General features: G+C 40.5%; 1 protein-coding gene across 5 annotated transcripts in view; it reads left to right on the forward strand.

The window, feature by feature from the left end:
- Positions 1 to 2,266: 2,266 nt before the first annotated feature.
- GDPD1 (glycerophosphodiester phosphodiesterase domain containing 1) overlaps positions 2,267 to 16,483 on the forward strand; it is a 45,499-nt gene continuing 31,282 nt past the window's right edge. For all 5 annotated transcript variants that reach the window (XR_012648138.1, XR_012648136.1, XR_012648137.1 and 2 more), the window contains exons 1-4: positions 2,267 to 2,446; positions 8,060 to 8,102; positions 14,125 to 14,260; positions 14,812 to 14,857. Coding sequence is in view for 2 of the 5 variants with exons in the window: in XM_075013844.1 (XP_074869945.1) it covers positions 2,311 to 2,446; positions 8,060 to 8,102; positions 14,125 to 14,260; positions 14,812 to 14,857 (361 nt within the window). In the remaining 3 variants the exon portion in view is untranslated. The remainder of the gene's footprint in view (positions 2,447 to 8,059; positions 8,103 to 14,124; positions 14,261 to 14,811; positions 14,858 to 16,483) is intronic.

Consider the following 16,483-nt stretch of genomic DNA (forward strand, 5'->3'; position numbering starts at 1 on the left):
CTTTTTTTATTTTTTAAGGGAAAAAGATGGAGTGGAAATAGGTAGGTTATCAAAGAAAATGTTGTTTCCATGGAGTAACTATTCATCAGTATCTTGCCATAACTGATAAATTAATAAATTATCAATACGAAGGCTAGACTTAGGGCTTGTCTGCACTAGCTCCCTGCTTCAAAGGGAGCACGGTAAGTAAGGTGTTGGGAGTTTATTAACGAAGTGCTGCTCTGCATATGCAGCACTTCATTAAGCTAATTCTCCCCTGCGGCAACTTCGGAGTGCCGGCTCACGTGTAGCTGCGGCTCACCAGCAGCTGCGGCTCACCAGCTGGTACTTCGAAGTGCCTGGGCAACTTCAAAGTCCTTTTACTCCTGAGTACTTAGAAGTACCAGCTGGTGAGCCACGGCTACATGCGAGCTGGCACTCCAAAATTTTAATGCGTTGGAGTTGCCATGCGGGAGAATTAGCTTAATGAAGTGCTGCATATACAGCGCAGCACTTCATTAATAATCTCCCGACACCTTACTTACCATGCTCCCTTCGAAGCAGGGAGCTAGTGTAGACAAGCCCTTAGTGTAGTTTTACTCACATTAAATGGCCAAAATGCAGCTTGCTTCCAGTTTAAACAAAAGAAAAAGGGATCTTTGCTGACTGAAAAAATTTGCTATCCCATCTCTATTAAAAATCATTTCAAATTTCTAATTGTCCAACATCTATTGAGACTTTTGACCTTAGTATGTGGGAAAGTTATGTGTAACCTCTTTCAGGTGAGGGTGAGAGCTGATGTGTTAGAACTTCAGAATAAATGGATTATCATAATGTGATAGGCACTGTTAGCCTCCCTCCATGTCCAAGCAAAAGAGTATACACATTTGTGGATATATGGATGTATGTTTGTTAATCACACTTGTACCAGCAATTACATTTTTACTATCCCCCAAAATTGAAAGTTTTTGACTAAGATTTTTGTTGATTCCAGAAACCATTCTTGCAATAATCTTTTCATTGTGATTTTGTTTTAGATGGAGTTTCATAGGGGTGGTTATTAAAGAGCCATAGCTCTTTCCAGCAAGAGGTGCTCAAGCACATTGTCACTTATAGTCACTTGTTACCCGGGCTGAACCACAATTGTTTCCAAGCTAATTGCCCTCACCTGATTTACCTCGAGTCTCTAGGCTGCACTAAATCTGTGATATGCAGAGGATTGGCATCTTTAGTCACCAAATGCTCTGTTTTCTCCATTTCTACTATTTCCAAGTAGGTGAAAGTGGTCACATCTATGGCCACCTGTAGGGATGAGGAAGAGCGGCGCATGCAAGGATACCCCTAGATAGAAGTTCAAGGGCTGTTGGGCAAAAAGTTATGAAGCTTGATAGAAAAGTATATAGTCGAGGTGGGAGGAGAGTTGATTCTAAGATATGCTCTGCCTAAACCATTGGTGAAATCAAGAGGGAGTTTGTGTTTCCCTTCAGAGGCCAGTGCAGAAAGCCTAAAGGAGCTTCCCTGCTTGGGTGAAATGGGGGCAAACTCTTCACCTCTGAGGGATGAGACTGAAAGATTTAATTCCTTCCCTGGCAAGAGGTTCCCTCATCCTGGGGCATGTTCTCCCTGAGTTGTGCACCTGTGTGGCTGCTCAGAAGAGTTTCCAGTATTACCCAGCTGATTAGCACAGTGCCCACAGATAGGTTTGTGTTTCTCTTGGTGGTACACATTGTCACATGCCTTGGTATACATAAAATTTATCTCACACATGGAAGGAAAGATTTATTAAAGGAACCATTAATCTGGGGGGGGGGGGGGGAAGAGAGTCTAAATCCTCTGGTGAAGGGAGGAATTAAAAATAAGTTAATTATTTCTCCTGGGTGATGGAGCTCGCTGAGGGAAGGTGTGCCCTGGTGGGTTTACCCATTAGTGCAGTAGAGGGGTGCAGCGTGTGGGAGGGGGTGTTCTCTGTGTGGGAGTAAGGTGTGTGTCTGACAGGGAGGATGGCGGTGAGACCCCGAGAGGGAGTCACGCCCCCCCTCGTTGGTGTATATGCGTCAGGAGGGATATTGAATTCCCTAGGAGGGATCAGTTCTCCACAAAGGGAAGGTGGGAGGGAGGCGAGTTCCCCTCAAGAGGGTTGGGGGGAGACAACTCTCAAGCGGTGCTGAGTCTTAAGCATCGGAACTGGGTCAATCGCCCTCCAGGGAGAGCTGGAGGAGCTTCTGGCGCGCTTGCGCTTTCCGTTTCCCGGCTGCGGCTGCGCGGGGCGGGTCTGGACCAGAGCGGCTCCCCTCCTGCAGGCCGGCCGGCTCGCTGAGAGCCTCGGGGAGGATGGCCGTCGCCCTGTGTCTTCTCTCTACGCTGGGCGGTTACCTCCTCACCTCGGCGCTGCTGCTCAAGTGCCCGGGACTTCTGCACCGGCCCAAGCGGCAGCGCTTCCGCTGCCGCCACATCTCCCACCGCGGCGGTGAGACCCGGGGCGGGGCTCGCCCGGCTCCTGCGGGGGGAGTTTTTCCCGCTATCATCGTGAGGGGCTGGGGTCGTCTCGGGGTTATCCCTCTCCGCCTGTCCTCTCTTCTCTGCCGGCTCGGTGGGCGTGGGGGGGTTGTCCCTCCGTAGCTCGGGCTTTGTTCGTGCGGGAGCTGCTGGAGGTCTGCCGCCGCCAGGCTCTACCGCTGCAGGGGGCGAGCCTGGTTGTGCTGCCAGGCGCTCGTGATCACCTGCGCTGACCCGCTGTGCTTTGGCGCGCGCTTGTGTCGGTTACCTGCGGCCGGCGGGCGGTACTCACAGTACTGCCCGGCCTCCACGCCATTTCCGTTCACACGGGACTCCCCTCAGGCTTCTCCCCGGCGCCCCATATTCATCCCCGCCCGCCTCATGGTCCTTGGCTTCAGGCGGGAACGGTTCCTCCCAACTCCAAGTAAATCTGACCGGAGCCCGCATTTTGGTGGCTTCTACTCCCCACAGACCGGGCCCCCTTCCCTATATGCGTTTTCGAATGATCTGATCGCAGCGTTGGGAGTCAGACCTCTGGGGTCCTATTACAACAATACAGGAAGCGTTTCCCGAAACGGCTCCTTTTTACCAAAATCTGCATTTCTTATGAGTGATTGGCCTTTGCACCTACTGGTGTTTTCTGTAGCGAGTCCGTTAGCATATAGCGAGCCAAAGATAACCGTCCTCCTGAGTCAGAGTGATCTCTTAGACACTTGTCTGCCAACGACCTTTACCTGGATGCAGGACAATGTGTGGGCTGTATAGCAGAACTGGGACAGGAGTACATACTTCAGGATACTGCAGCAGCTTTTGTTTTGCCATGTAAGGCTGATACTGTGAGAACTGAGTTGGATATGTAACATAGTGGTTGCTAAATACAAATTCTGCACTGTATTGCTTTGGATATATTGTCAGGACCTTGCTGTATTACTGTTGTGAAATCCAGAAATCAGGTTCTCTCTTTACCTGTCTGAGGCTCTCTGCGGTGAGGTGCAGCGAGAGGGGAGGGATTGCTCAGTGGGTGAATCTAAGCCTGCTAAGCCCAAGGTTGTGAGTTCAATCCTTGAAGGGGTAATTTAGGGATTTGGGGCAAATAGATTAAATTAGAAAAAAGGGGGGGCAATGGTGCTTAGCCCCTCAAAAGGGCATGGGGCTGAACTCAATGACCTTCCAGTTCTATGATATGTGTATCTCCATATATATTATATTTGAGGTGATAGATCAAGCTAACACTTGGAGGGAAGGGGGAAACACAACCTGGAGTTTAGGTAAGGGAATTTTCATCTGCCCTGGTTTACAACACCTGCACAGAAGTTCTCATCTGTTATTTCTGGACAATTTTCCATAGGTCTAACTTTTAAAGAAGTACATTAGTGGCTGAGCCCTGATATACTATGCTAGATTCCATGCTGGCTGTGCAGGTAGAGTTGCAGCCCCTTTTGAAAGCATTGCATACTAGTCATAGTCAATACAAATAGACATCCACTTTGTACATTTTAATTGATGATATTTTCTTTTGGTCATTTGGGGTTTTACTGAAATGATTGTATGCATGTAATTGAGGGAGGAGATCTTTCTTATTTCATGTATGTTTTTGTAGAGTTCTCTCATCTTGTAGCTACCTTCATCTACTGGCTCTGTACACAGCTCTTTTCTGCCCTGCACCGATGTTCTCAGAGGTAGAATGTGAAATTAAAATCTCTAGATATAGTCACTTGGTCTCAGTGCCAAGTATACCAGAGAAGGAGGTCTTTGCAATTGTTTGGACCTCTGGCTACATATCTGGCATCTGAGTAAAGTCACAAATATGTCACTGTGGAGAGATACCTAAACATAAAATCTGGCCAAAGATGTAGTAAACCCAGCCTTTGCACTCCCAAGGATGGAAGATGATTCATTGCAGCAGTTAATTTTCTTGTTTCAGTTCCTCTGTTGCAAGCTAGTTCTTGGAAGTTACATTGTAGAACTAAAACTCCTGTTTCAAAACATTACAACATACATATCCAGGGAATATGAATTATGATGTGGTAATTCTATAGAGGGGACTTAATTGGTCCTTGGTGCACTCCCAGATTTCCTCTTTACAAATTCAGAAGCTTTGACTTAAGCACGAATTGTTAGCCTTCTATGTTTCTGAGATTGGGCACTAAGTAAGAGAAAATAAAAAAGCAGTAAAGTAGCTCTTTAAAGACTAACAAAATAACTTATTAGGTGAGCTTTTGTGGGACAGACCCACTTCTTCAGAGCATAGCCATACCGGAACAGACTCAATATTTAAGGCACAGAGAACCAAAAATAGTAATCAAGGTTGACAAATCAGAAAAAAATAATCAAGATGAGCAAATCAGAAAGTAGGGGGAGGGGGGGGAAGTCAAGAATTAGATTAAGCCAAGTATGCAAAAGAGCCCTATAATGACCCAGAAAATTCGCATCCCAATTGAAACCATGTGTTAATGTGTCAAATTTGAATATAAAAAAGAGTTCAGCAGCCTCTTTCAAGACTGTAGTGAAAATTCTAAGAGGTTTGGAAGGAAGAAGAGGAATTGTTGATCTGATCGGGAACATAAAAATATAGCAGGTAAATTTTAAACATATTTTGTGCTACTGGCATAATTTATTGTTAAACGTTAATTTCTTGCATTGTGTTTGAGAAACAAAAAGGTTAACTAAGTACTCGAGTAATTACCCATGTTACTTAATGAGTGAGATTAATTCTTTAGTTGAGAGACCATTGGATAAATATTTTTTGAGGGTAAAATTTTTACTGACCCCGGCAAAGGCCACATTTTAACAATGATTTTTGTCAGGGTTATCAGTGTTTGGAGTCAGTAATTAAACTTTTTTTCCCTGAGTACTGGTGCAGAGCACTTAGTAACGACAGTAAACTCTTTTTCATATCCAGCATTCTATTATCTGGAACCCTCAAATAACCAGTGTTTTAACCATAAGTAAATTTCAGTTATGTTTTCCATAAGTACAGTATGGTGAAAGTAAATATAAGTACTGCAAATACAGTCTGTTTACAGTGTACAACACTATTGTTGTTGTTAAGTAAAGTACTCTGTATATATTTTTGTTTATTTCTTACTATCTAATTTTGTTTTCCTTTAGTGGTATTCATTGCTAGGTATACCTCTTTTATCCAGAATATTTGACTATCCAGCAACCTCCCAGTCCTGGGGCTGCTGGATCTGAAAGAGTTTACTGTATGTGTGTCCTACATGTCTCACAAGACTTTCCTCTCATTAAATTGCACCTGCTTCAACGAGGTAATATGATCTGTCAGCGTGGTCTTAAATTTCATTCTTACATTCATGAGCTCTACACATTTTTTAAATCTTTCTTCTATGATGTTAATTCCAGCACCATGTTCTTTATTTTGGCTTTTGAATACTTTTGTCTTACTTGCTATTGTAGGGCTTGGAGGATCTAAACAACAAGATTTTCTATCTCTCATGACTTTTCTGTGTAACTTTCTCCCATGCTTGAAACTTTAGTAGGAATTGTTCTCTCAGCTGACATCTGGCTCCTCCTTCGGTCTTGGAAAATCCCTCCTCACTTTACTTATTACACCTGGAGAAATTCTGTGTGCCAAATATTTCATCTTTTGGTGCAAAATATTTCATTTTTTTAGTGCAGAATTTCCTCATGAGTAAAATATGTTGCCAGGGAACAACTGCTGTTTTTTCTTGCTGCTTTTGTTCATTGCAAATGGTTATGTTGTTTCCCATTTACTGTTTTAATATTCTCTTTGCTTACAGCACAACCTGCTGACTTCAGCTGGTCAAAAGCCTGTTCTGGGAATCTGGTTGACAGCAGAACATATGCTAAAACTCTAGTTATAGCTCAGTTATCTCCTTTGGCTATTGTGTTCTGTGTTCTCTCCACTGTCTTTGGCATCTCCAACCAACTTGCTGCTCTGGCTGTTCTTTGACCTATTTTTTTTACTCCTCAAAAGCACCACAAGCATGACTGGTAGCAGACAGTCTGTTTATCAAGTGGGCGCAAAGCAGATAATTGCTCTGGGGCTCAGCATTTCAAAGGGGCCCAGAGCTTGGGCCCCGTTGCTATTTCTGGCAGTGGCACCAACAGGAGCTCCAGGCCCCTTTGAAGTACCAGCGGTGCTGCACCATTTCTCCACATGGTGGCAGCGGTGGTGGTGAGCATTGCCCTAGGCCCCCTCCCTTCTGCCTTCTACCTTGGAGCTGGGCCCCCACTCCCACCTTGCATTGGGGCCTGGAGTGGCTGTCGGCTCTGCTGCCTACTGCTGTCTGCAGTGTGGCTGTCTGCACCAGTCAATTAAAGACTAACTTGTGAACTTTGCTGCTGCTACAGAAGATTCTGGATTTTTGCCCATGCTTTCACTTTGCATTTTGGACTTAGTCTTACTAAACTGGTGACAAAATTTAAGAGAGTTCAAGCTGCTTTTCCTCATCACTAAAGCCTTGTGTGGCTTTGCTCTGTCTAATGAATTGAGTTACATTCATATAGGCTGTATTTAAATCAAGTTACGTGCTGTATTTTATCTAAATCAATTTAAGATCTGTGTTACTCTGCTGTATCATGGAACTCATTTTCACAAATGAAGATACTCAAGACAAAATTCTTCAATAGCAGTGTTTATTTAAACTGTTCGCCTGCTACCTCTTGGGGTAATTTTGTTCAACTCCTTTTTCTAAAGGATTCAGTTTGTATCATACCTGTCTGAAAGCTGAAATTATTTTCTCCACAGCAAATACTTACTCTCCCCTTTGACAGAGTCGTATGTTAACCTCAGATCTTGAGGCTGGGCTTTGTGTTTGCTAAGCTTACTCAGTAGAGTGTGTTGTATTTTAGTCTGCAGAATTTGTCAAGTTATACAAGCTTCATTATTCTTACCACTAGCAATAGGAGACTATTCAGGTCTGTTGACAGATTTCAGTCAAAGTTCTCTTATCTCAAGCAGACTTGTTTTGTGGTAGGAGTCCTGTTGTAGGTAACATACCATTTTAATGCAATTTTAAGAAAAGTCTGAGTTATATAGCATTCTGCGTGCCTTGTTTTTGATTTGAAGATCACATATAGGTAAAGTGCAGTCTTGGGAGTTCTTTGAGTTGCTCTTTTTTATAGAGGGGTACAGATTCAAGACAGGAAACTATTTCTTGTGAATAGTGGTCTGCAAAGATGATACCTCTCTATTCTGCACTCTGTGTATTGAATAGTCTGCTCTACTTCATGCTAGTTAAGTTGGGATCCGCTGTCAAGTTCCCATTATTGCCCTCTGCGGAAAGTCTGGATCTCTGATTTATAAAATACTCAATAAGCACGTCAGTGTTTTCTGTGTTCCAAGTGCTGATTTCTTGGAGATAAGTATTAGCCTCATTTTGCCGATTGGAAAGTAGAGGCACAAAAGAGGTGATGTGACTTGCAGAAAATGATACAAGTCCACAAAGAGTAGAACTCAGAAGTCCTGGCTCATTCCTTCAGACCACATTCTCCCACAATGCCAACATTTTACCCTATGTTCACTGTCTTGGTTCCCCCCGCCCCCTTCAGGATATAGTTAAAAACAATCTTTTTAAACTTCTTCTTAATGTTTTCATAGGTGCTGGAGAGAACCTGGAAAACACAATGGCAGCTTTTCGGCAGTAAGTGCAAAAGAAGCAAATATCTAATATAGTCCTATTTAATGATTGGATCTGTATTGTGCATCATTAAAGTAACAGTTCTCAAACTTCAGCCATGCAACCATGCCCATTTTGATTTTAAAAAAATTTCATGGACTCCAAGGACTTTCCACTCCTCACTCCACTCTTTCCCCTAAAGTCCTACCCCTCTTCTTCTCCATCCCTTCCATCCCCCTAGTGTCCCTTGTCCCCACTCCTTTCCCTCCCTCCCAGTTCTCTAGTGTGCAGGAGGAAGAAAGAAGAGTTAATCAGCAGGACCAGCAGCCCCAGACATGATTGTTCCCCCTCTCCCTACTCTTTCTGCTCTTTCCCCTCCTTCGAGTGCCTTGTGCATGCCACAGAACAACTGTTCCCTAGTGTGCAGGAAGCACTGGGAGGGAGAGGGAAGAGTTGATCAATGAGGGCCAATGTTACTGAACATGATTTCACCCCTTCTCCTTAGCATGCTCTTCCCTCTCTCTCCCAGCATCTCATGCCTGCTGCTGTGGAATAGTTATTCTCCAGGAAAAAGAGGAAGGAGTTGGAGTCCATGAGGATTTTCCACGCAGTCTGCTGGCCTCAAGAGTCCGCAGATCCTAGTTTGAGAAACACTGCATTAAAGAATTGTATTTCGTACATGCCAGCTGTTTAAGATACAATATTCAATTTCCATAATACTTTATATAACTAACCAGGTGCTTTACACGCAACAAGTATATGGGAAAACTGAGGCACAGATATTGTGACTTTCCTGTGATCATATGTGAAGAAAATGACAGTTGCAAACAGAACCCAGGGGAGCCAATTCCTATATTCCTGTTTGAACAATGAAGACAAACAGCATGTTATTCGTAGTACTGCCTTTGAAAAGCCACATCTTTAGTTAAATGAGATTTGTGTTCTAAAGATGACAGTACTGACCTCAGTGTATTTGAAAATCAGAGTAGCCTGGTGTCAGTTCTTAGCACTGCTTTTGGGTTGCCATATTGAGATGTACTGTGTTCTTTCAATAAATTGCAAAGCTTTTTTCCTATTTCATGTGTTGCACAGATGTCTTTTGGAGAGATTTACAGTGAAGTGCAAAGGGAGAAGACACTAGTGGGTTAGGGGATTCTATTTGTGACATTGTCTGGTGATTTCTGTATTGAAATGGATAATGTATGGGAGAGGGAGGAAATATGACATCTCTTATTTTAAGCCTTCCATTTATTTTTCAAATCACTGCTTAAAGCTCTCTCCCATAATTGCACCCTTTATCTTAGTCATGATACAGTATCTTCACATAGCTGCTTTCTGTAATTTATATCATTAGCTGTTACTTGTGGAGTATAATTTGAAACACACTAGTGTATTTCAAATGACAGCAAACAATCATATATGCTAATTAAGACTGAGGGCTGCAGTTCAGGAGACCTGGATTCGTTGTTCAATTCCTTCATCTGGAAACCTGGGGCAAGTTATTCCTTTTGTTGTACCTCAGTTTCCTTGTTGTGAAAGGAAACAATAACCCCTTTCCATATGAGTGTTGAGACTTAGGCTAGGTCTACACTAGTAATGGTAATGTGTGAGGTTGGAAGATGCTAATGAGGTGCTTCCATGAATATGCAGTGCCTCATTAGCATAATTGTGGCCTCGGAGATTCAAAAGTGCTGCTTTCGAATTGCATGTCACCCATGTACACGGGGACCTTTCAAAAGGATCTCCCAGTATTCGAAAGCCCATTCTTCCTATTTAGTTTTAGGAACAAGGGGATTTCGAAGACTGGGAGTCCTTTAGAAAGGTCCCCATCTACACAGGTGGTGTGTGATTAGAAAGTGGCACTTTCAAATAGCTGTGGCCACTATTATGCTAATGAGGCACTGTATATTCATGCCAACACCTCATTTGCATATTCTGAACACACTTATTACCATGCCCCTTCCGAAAGGAAGGGGCTAATGTAGATGCAGCTTTTAAGTGCTGGTATCAGCAGATGGTTTTGAGATCATTGATGGAAGGTTCATTAGAAGCGCATATTATATTTTTGTTTTGTTTTTGTTTTTTTCCCAGGATCTGCTGTGTACCTGCCTTGTATGGAAGTCTCTTACCTGTTGGCTTTTAAACTTAGCTGATATTGGGAAATCTTTTCTAAAGCCCCCTCAAACTAAAGCTTTTGAAAATGATGGATTAAAATGAAGTTTTCTCAGTTTTCCAGAAAGACATCACATTCACCTAAGAGTAGGGAGGCAGCAATGCCTGTTAACTCTATTAGTGTTTAACAGCCTCATTGCAGTTAGTACATTTTCTTCCAGAATATGCAGCAATGCCCATGTTCCTAACCAAACAGCACTATTGAAAAGCTTGCCAGGGCTTCTAGTCTCCATGGTAGCTTAGCATAGTGGGTGTTTTTTAATTAAAACAACACAAAACAAAAAGCAACCTCTTTTTTTTTTTTTTTCAGCGTTACCTACATATTTTCCTCAAAGAAAGCTGTTATCAATTCTCAGCTTTCTCTTAAAATCTAGGTAGTAGATCTGCCATTTTGACTGAGGTCAAACTTTAAAGTTTTCTTAACTTAAATACAACTAGCTGGGGCAAAATCTTGTATGTTTTCTCATTTGCATTTTAGTGCTTTTATGTATTAGTATTGTGTGTTACATTGTAATAACCTGGCTAGCTTGATTTTTTTCTTATTCCTACAATGCTGAGAGCTATACAGGGTCATAGCTCATGCCTTAAGGATCATTATCAGAGTAAAATAGTATGTTTTTCTAATTTTGAACTACTTTGAATTTTTTCTGTTTATCCCTGCCAGGTTCACAGTTAATTTCAAGTAGATTATAAACTCTGCCGGCCAAAAGCCACGTTTTGACCCCAGTTGAAAATGGGTAACAAAGTCGTGGATGTTGTAAAATACGTGTGTGTGTGTTTGTGTGTGTGTGTGTGTTTGTGTGTGTGTGTCCGTCCTTGCATGCAAGATGCTATAAGAATCACAATGGACACTTCAAGCACTTTAGCACCACATCTCTGGGGTCTTGGCAGGAATTGGCTAAAGAAGCTCTTAAGAGCTATCCACGTCACTTAAAAAGGATTTTAGTTTCTTTTTCTGAAACTATATTGTTAGTGTGAGATAGTTACTAGAGAATTCACTGGACTTCAGGAAACAGAACTTTGTCCGTGTGGTGTTTGTAAACTGCAGGCATTGCCAAAAGGTGATCCACCTTTAGTTTAGCCCTTTTGTTCTGATATCTTTCTCTCCTTGGAACAATTTGGGGCTTGTTTAAAAAAATACTTTTGTCAGGATTTTATTATTTGGTTGTGGATGAGTACGTGTGACATCTCAAGTACTCAAGTGGCTGTCCAGCAGTACTGCATTACTTTGTTTTTTTTTAAGTCGGGGACTGTTTTTTTAGGGCAGTGAGAGTTTGAAAAGTTCTGACTGTGTTGAAGAGCAGACTTCCATTTTCAGCTGAGCCCACTAAAAAGAAGAGAAACCTATTAACAATAGCTACTAGTAGCAGGGTGGCAAACATTATGGTTATAGACAATAGAAGTTGTTCTCCTGTGTCCATTCAGCACTAGCTCTATATTTTTTAGCAATCGCATCATTGGATAACAAGCTAATGGTACTATGTGGTATTGGGCTGTCTTTCATGAACTTGGCCACTGTTCTGTAATTTAGCTAGAAATGCTGTTTTTTCCCATGGACTCAATTACCTGAAGCCAGACTGAATATCAGAGTATTCTCAATATTGTATTTTCTTCTTGTACTTAATTATTGATACTGGGTGGTAGCTGGTAGTAGGGTTGACACATTGCTGTTTCTGGATCATCACAGCTAGGTCAGAAACCGTGTTAAGCAGTCTTATAGCAATATGCTACGACGTTTGTTCTGCAGCATTGTATACATGTTGTGCTTAAATCGTAAAAGGCCTGATTTGAAGTCTCTTATTGACTTGAATGAATGTTGGATCTGGCTGAAAATGCTGAAGCAAACTGCACAGGTAAATGTTAAGGTTTCATTGTCAAAAAGCTAAGAGTAATATTCTACAGTTTTAATCAAAAGGCTTTCAAACTTTGGCTTGTATTTCTTAGCTGACTGTAACTTAATCTCTTCGGTTTCTTTTACATTGATACGTGGAGAATTCAATTTTCATTAGAGATTGGAACCCAGTTTGAGTCCAATAATTTTAATTTATATCTGGCAGTTTTAAAAAAAGAATATTTCATCTTTCTTGGACTGTATTGAGAGTTCATAGAAGTTTTGATACCGGGATTGTGATAATCTAAACAGTAGTAGGTACGTGGCAAAGTCCTCTGCACTGCTGTGAAAATCTAATCCTGTTTTTTTGGTCAGTGGTTGTTTTAAATTATTTAATGAAGTGGAGATCACTTAGATAGGAGGTTTTGAAAGAGAAATTAGGTTATAACATATTTTTGTAAAAACAAGCAGTAGTCCTGTCGTCTTTGCCCACGAAAGTTTATGCTCCAAAATATCTGTTGGTCTGTAAGGTGCCGCAGGATTTCTTGTTGTATTTGCAGACACAGACTAACATGGCTACCCCTCTGATAATATCTTTGTGTCTGCATAATATTCCAGGCAGTGCATATTCTTTGTCGCTTATTCTCACAGCAAGAAACAGATTAGAATTCTTACTGTGTCCAAATGCCGAGTAGTTTTAAACCCTCAAAGAAGCTTTATGTAATGTAGGTACTTGTCACTACTTACCATTAACAAGCAGTCCAATGTTGATAAAATAAGATCATGTCTTCCAAGTAAGTGATATTTAGAGCTCTAAATGTCTGAGATTGACTCTTTACAAACAGACTTCAGAATCTTAATTTATAAGCATTAATAAAATATTGCCCCTTCCGCCTATTCAGTCTGCTGTAATTGATTTTACATTTAGAAATTACTAATTTGAATTTTTCAATTTAAGTGAAATAAAACTATAAACCTAAACAGATGTATTAAATTTAGTCAACTTAAATCTTTTTTTAAATGTAATATTTATCAGGCTTCTCCATTCTTCCACCTTCCTCTTCGCAAACAAAATGTCCAACTCTTTTCTCAAGGCACCCACCATAGGGAGGGAATTTAATCGCTGGGTTTGGGCACTCAGTTGAAACTATCAAATGGGACAGACACATGGGCTTCTCAACTGGTAACAGCTTTTGTTTGCAATTTGAGCGGTATTTTTGGCCAATATCCAAAAAGTGAAAGACTGCATGTCCCTTTGCTATGTCCCTGAGCCATCCAGTCCATGCTAACTTAAATCAGACAAGCCCTTTAAAAAGAAAAGAATCACAGTACTTAAGAGTTTTTGATATTTTTCTAGCTGTGTCTTGTATGTCATTTTAAAAAATTTAAACACCTTTAAAATATTTTTAAAAGAAAATCATCATAAAGTTCAAATATTTGTTTTTTTAAGAATGTGTAATTTTCCTAACAGCAAATATGCTGAGGCTAAAAAGTGTCAGATGCCCTGTCACCCTGAAAGTTCATCCCTCTGAGGATGTCTATACTTGTGGGAAGATCAGTCCCCTGGAGGTTGATCTTCCAGTGTTCAATTTAGTGCAGCTGGTTGGGATGCACTAAATTGAAATTTCAGGGTGTCCTTGTTGATCCTTGTAGTTGTGAGGAGTACGAGAAGTAATGGTAGAGCTTCTCTTGTTGGGACAGGAAATACGTTGATTTCAGCTATGCTATCTTAGGTCAACTTCTCTGCAAGTGCATTCCTGCCCTTCAGGGGTGGTGGGGAGGGAGAGGGTGTGTGTGTGTGTGTGTGTGTGTGTGTGTGTGAGAGAGAGAGAGAGAGAGAGAGAAGCTTTCAAGTTCAAATTCCACATTTGGACACTGGTCTTGTGCAAGTTATCAATTTAGCTGTTACCTTCAAATTGTAAATCTGCAAATTTCAAGTCTCCTGGTTTCACCAAGATCGAGTTCACTGGATAAAAGTTTGTGTATTTAATGTGCAGCCTATAAAGTGCTTGTGGTTCAAGACTGCTTTCTGGTTTGCTGCAGTGCAGTTAATGTGGGGACCGATATGTTGGAACTAGACTGTCATCTGACGAAAGATGAACAAGTCGTGGTGTCACATGATGAAAACCTGAAGAGAGCAACTGGAGTTGATGTCAGTATATCTGACCTCAAGTACTCGGTAAGTTTAAAAAAAAACATTCCTAAGGGTCTTAAAAAAAAAAAAAAAAAAAAAAAAAGTCAGCAGATATATATTGCTTTTAGACAGCAGGCTGAGAAAGGAAAAGAGTGAAGGACACTGCATTTGTGTTTTCCAAAGTGTATGTCTTATTTATAAAATACCCCTTACAGTAATATCTAATTGCTGACCCATTGTTAAAAATACATCTCTTTCAGAACTGTCATTTTTCGCTAATATTTCACTAGAATTACCAAAGATTTAGGTAACAAATCAAAGAATGACTTTGAAATTATGTGCTTGCTATTAAGTGTTGCTCTAAAAATATTCATTCTGTTTTATGTCATTGTACAAACAATGCCCAAAATCACTCTTAATGCCAGTTAGTGTCATGGAGACTTTATAAACATATACAACATGTTAATTATCTTGAAAAGATAATTAATGTTCATATGATTTTTATTACATGACATTTTGTTATACTCCGCATTTCAAGAAAAAGTAATGATTGTATTTGTGCGTTTGTTAATGTTAAAGTTTTCTGTATTTTAAAGGAGCTCCCACCATATCTCTGCAAATTGGATGTCACCTTTCAGAAAGGTAATTTTTGTTTATTTCTAGGCATACCTATCACTTTAAATTGTGATGGCATTTATCATATTTTTCCATGCAATAACAGTAGCATAGTTCTTATTCTAGAAAAAGGAATGGAAGATTGTTTTAATCATCTGCTCTGAGTTTTAAAAAATAAATAAATAAGCTGTTGTGGTTGTTAAAGTCACACTGATATACTCATCAGTGCACAGTGATTTAATTTGTTTATTTAGCAAGAGGGATTTTTCTATGTGGAACAGGTATATGCACTTTCCAGTTCCACTGTGATTTCTTTTAAGATTAATTCATGATCACTGATACAGAAAAAAAGTTTTTTCTTTTCCCAAATCATGGCATTTGCTAGTGTGGTATCCGCTTGTGACTTCACAAGCTTTTTGGATCTGCTACACTGTTCTGGTAGAGTCTTCTGCAATATGCCAGAAGACACAGGTGCATTTTTAGCAGAGGAATAGAGAGAGTGAGTCGCTCTGTTAATGGGTTTAAGAGAAGCACAAATATTTCTGAGAGGAGGAAAGTAGGGAAAATAGTGAACATATTCTTTGTGGAAAATAAGGTGATGATTCTCAGGCTGCTACTTAAACAGACCATATTCACCAGCTTGTCAGGCTCGATTAAGAGAAAAGCCACTACTTCAACAAAGCATCTGAAGACATTATCAAATGAGCTAAGTTCAAGGACCTAGTACTTGTATTAGTATTACCAGTCCTAAACATTGTTTTGAATAACTTTGGGCATATCTGAAACTTCTATTACGAATCTTAACACATTTCAAAAATGCTACGTGAAGCTTAAGAATTATGCTATTTTATGGATGAGAAAATAAGGATACAAAGATTAACAGTCTTGCCCAAGGTAACACAGCATCTGTGAAATTGAAACCTGGATTTCCTGATTCCTGTTCTCTTTTTTTTTTTTTCCTATTACATAATGCTTCCCCAGTAAATACAAGTTTAAGATGACAATACACTTTCTTAACTAAATACCTATCATTTCATCTTTCTGTCTAGCAATGGTGTGGAGGACGCATTCTCAAAGAAAAATGCTTTATCTTGAGCCATTAAATTTAGCAGCTTGAAGCTGTTGGAAATTGAGGGTACATTGGCTATGACCATTACTTTAGGATTTGAACAGGCTGGGCATTTGAAATATTGTTAATTTTTGTTCTATGTTGTATTAAATTCTTAGAAACTTTTGGGATAGAAGTTGTCATCCAAACCACACTCTGGCATCATGGTAGTAAAAGAATGTAGGTGGGAGTTGTAATTTTTGATATCCTGAGCAAAGAAGGCATTGTAGTGCAAGGGATTTCCCACTGATCCTGCTATAACAATGTGCCAGAATGCTTGCTGGGGAAGTCTCCTCCCCTCTCGCATAGTTTGTTGAGTAGCTTCTAAAGGGAAGATATAGGTATAGTAGAAACCGTGGCTCTAGTAATGAGTTAATTGTCATTTGTCATTATCATGATACTACGCAACTGTACAGCAAAGTACAGAAACACATTTTATTTCTAGTTAATAAAAAATGTTTCCCATTCAGTGACCTTAAATAAGAAAAATTAAAATGGGCTGTTTCCATCGCTGAACAGAACAACACTTCAGATCCTCATCCTGT

The sequence above is a fragment of the Carettochelys insculpta genome, chromosome 19 (genome assembly GCF_033958435.1).
Source record: "Carettochelys insculpta isolate YL-2023 chromosome 19, ASM3395843v1, whole genome shotgun sequence".
Taxonomy (NCBI): Eukaryota; Metazoa; Chordata; order Testudines; family Carettochelyidae; genus Carettochelys; species Carettochelys insculpta.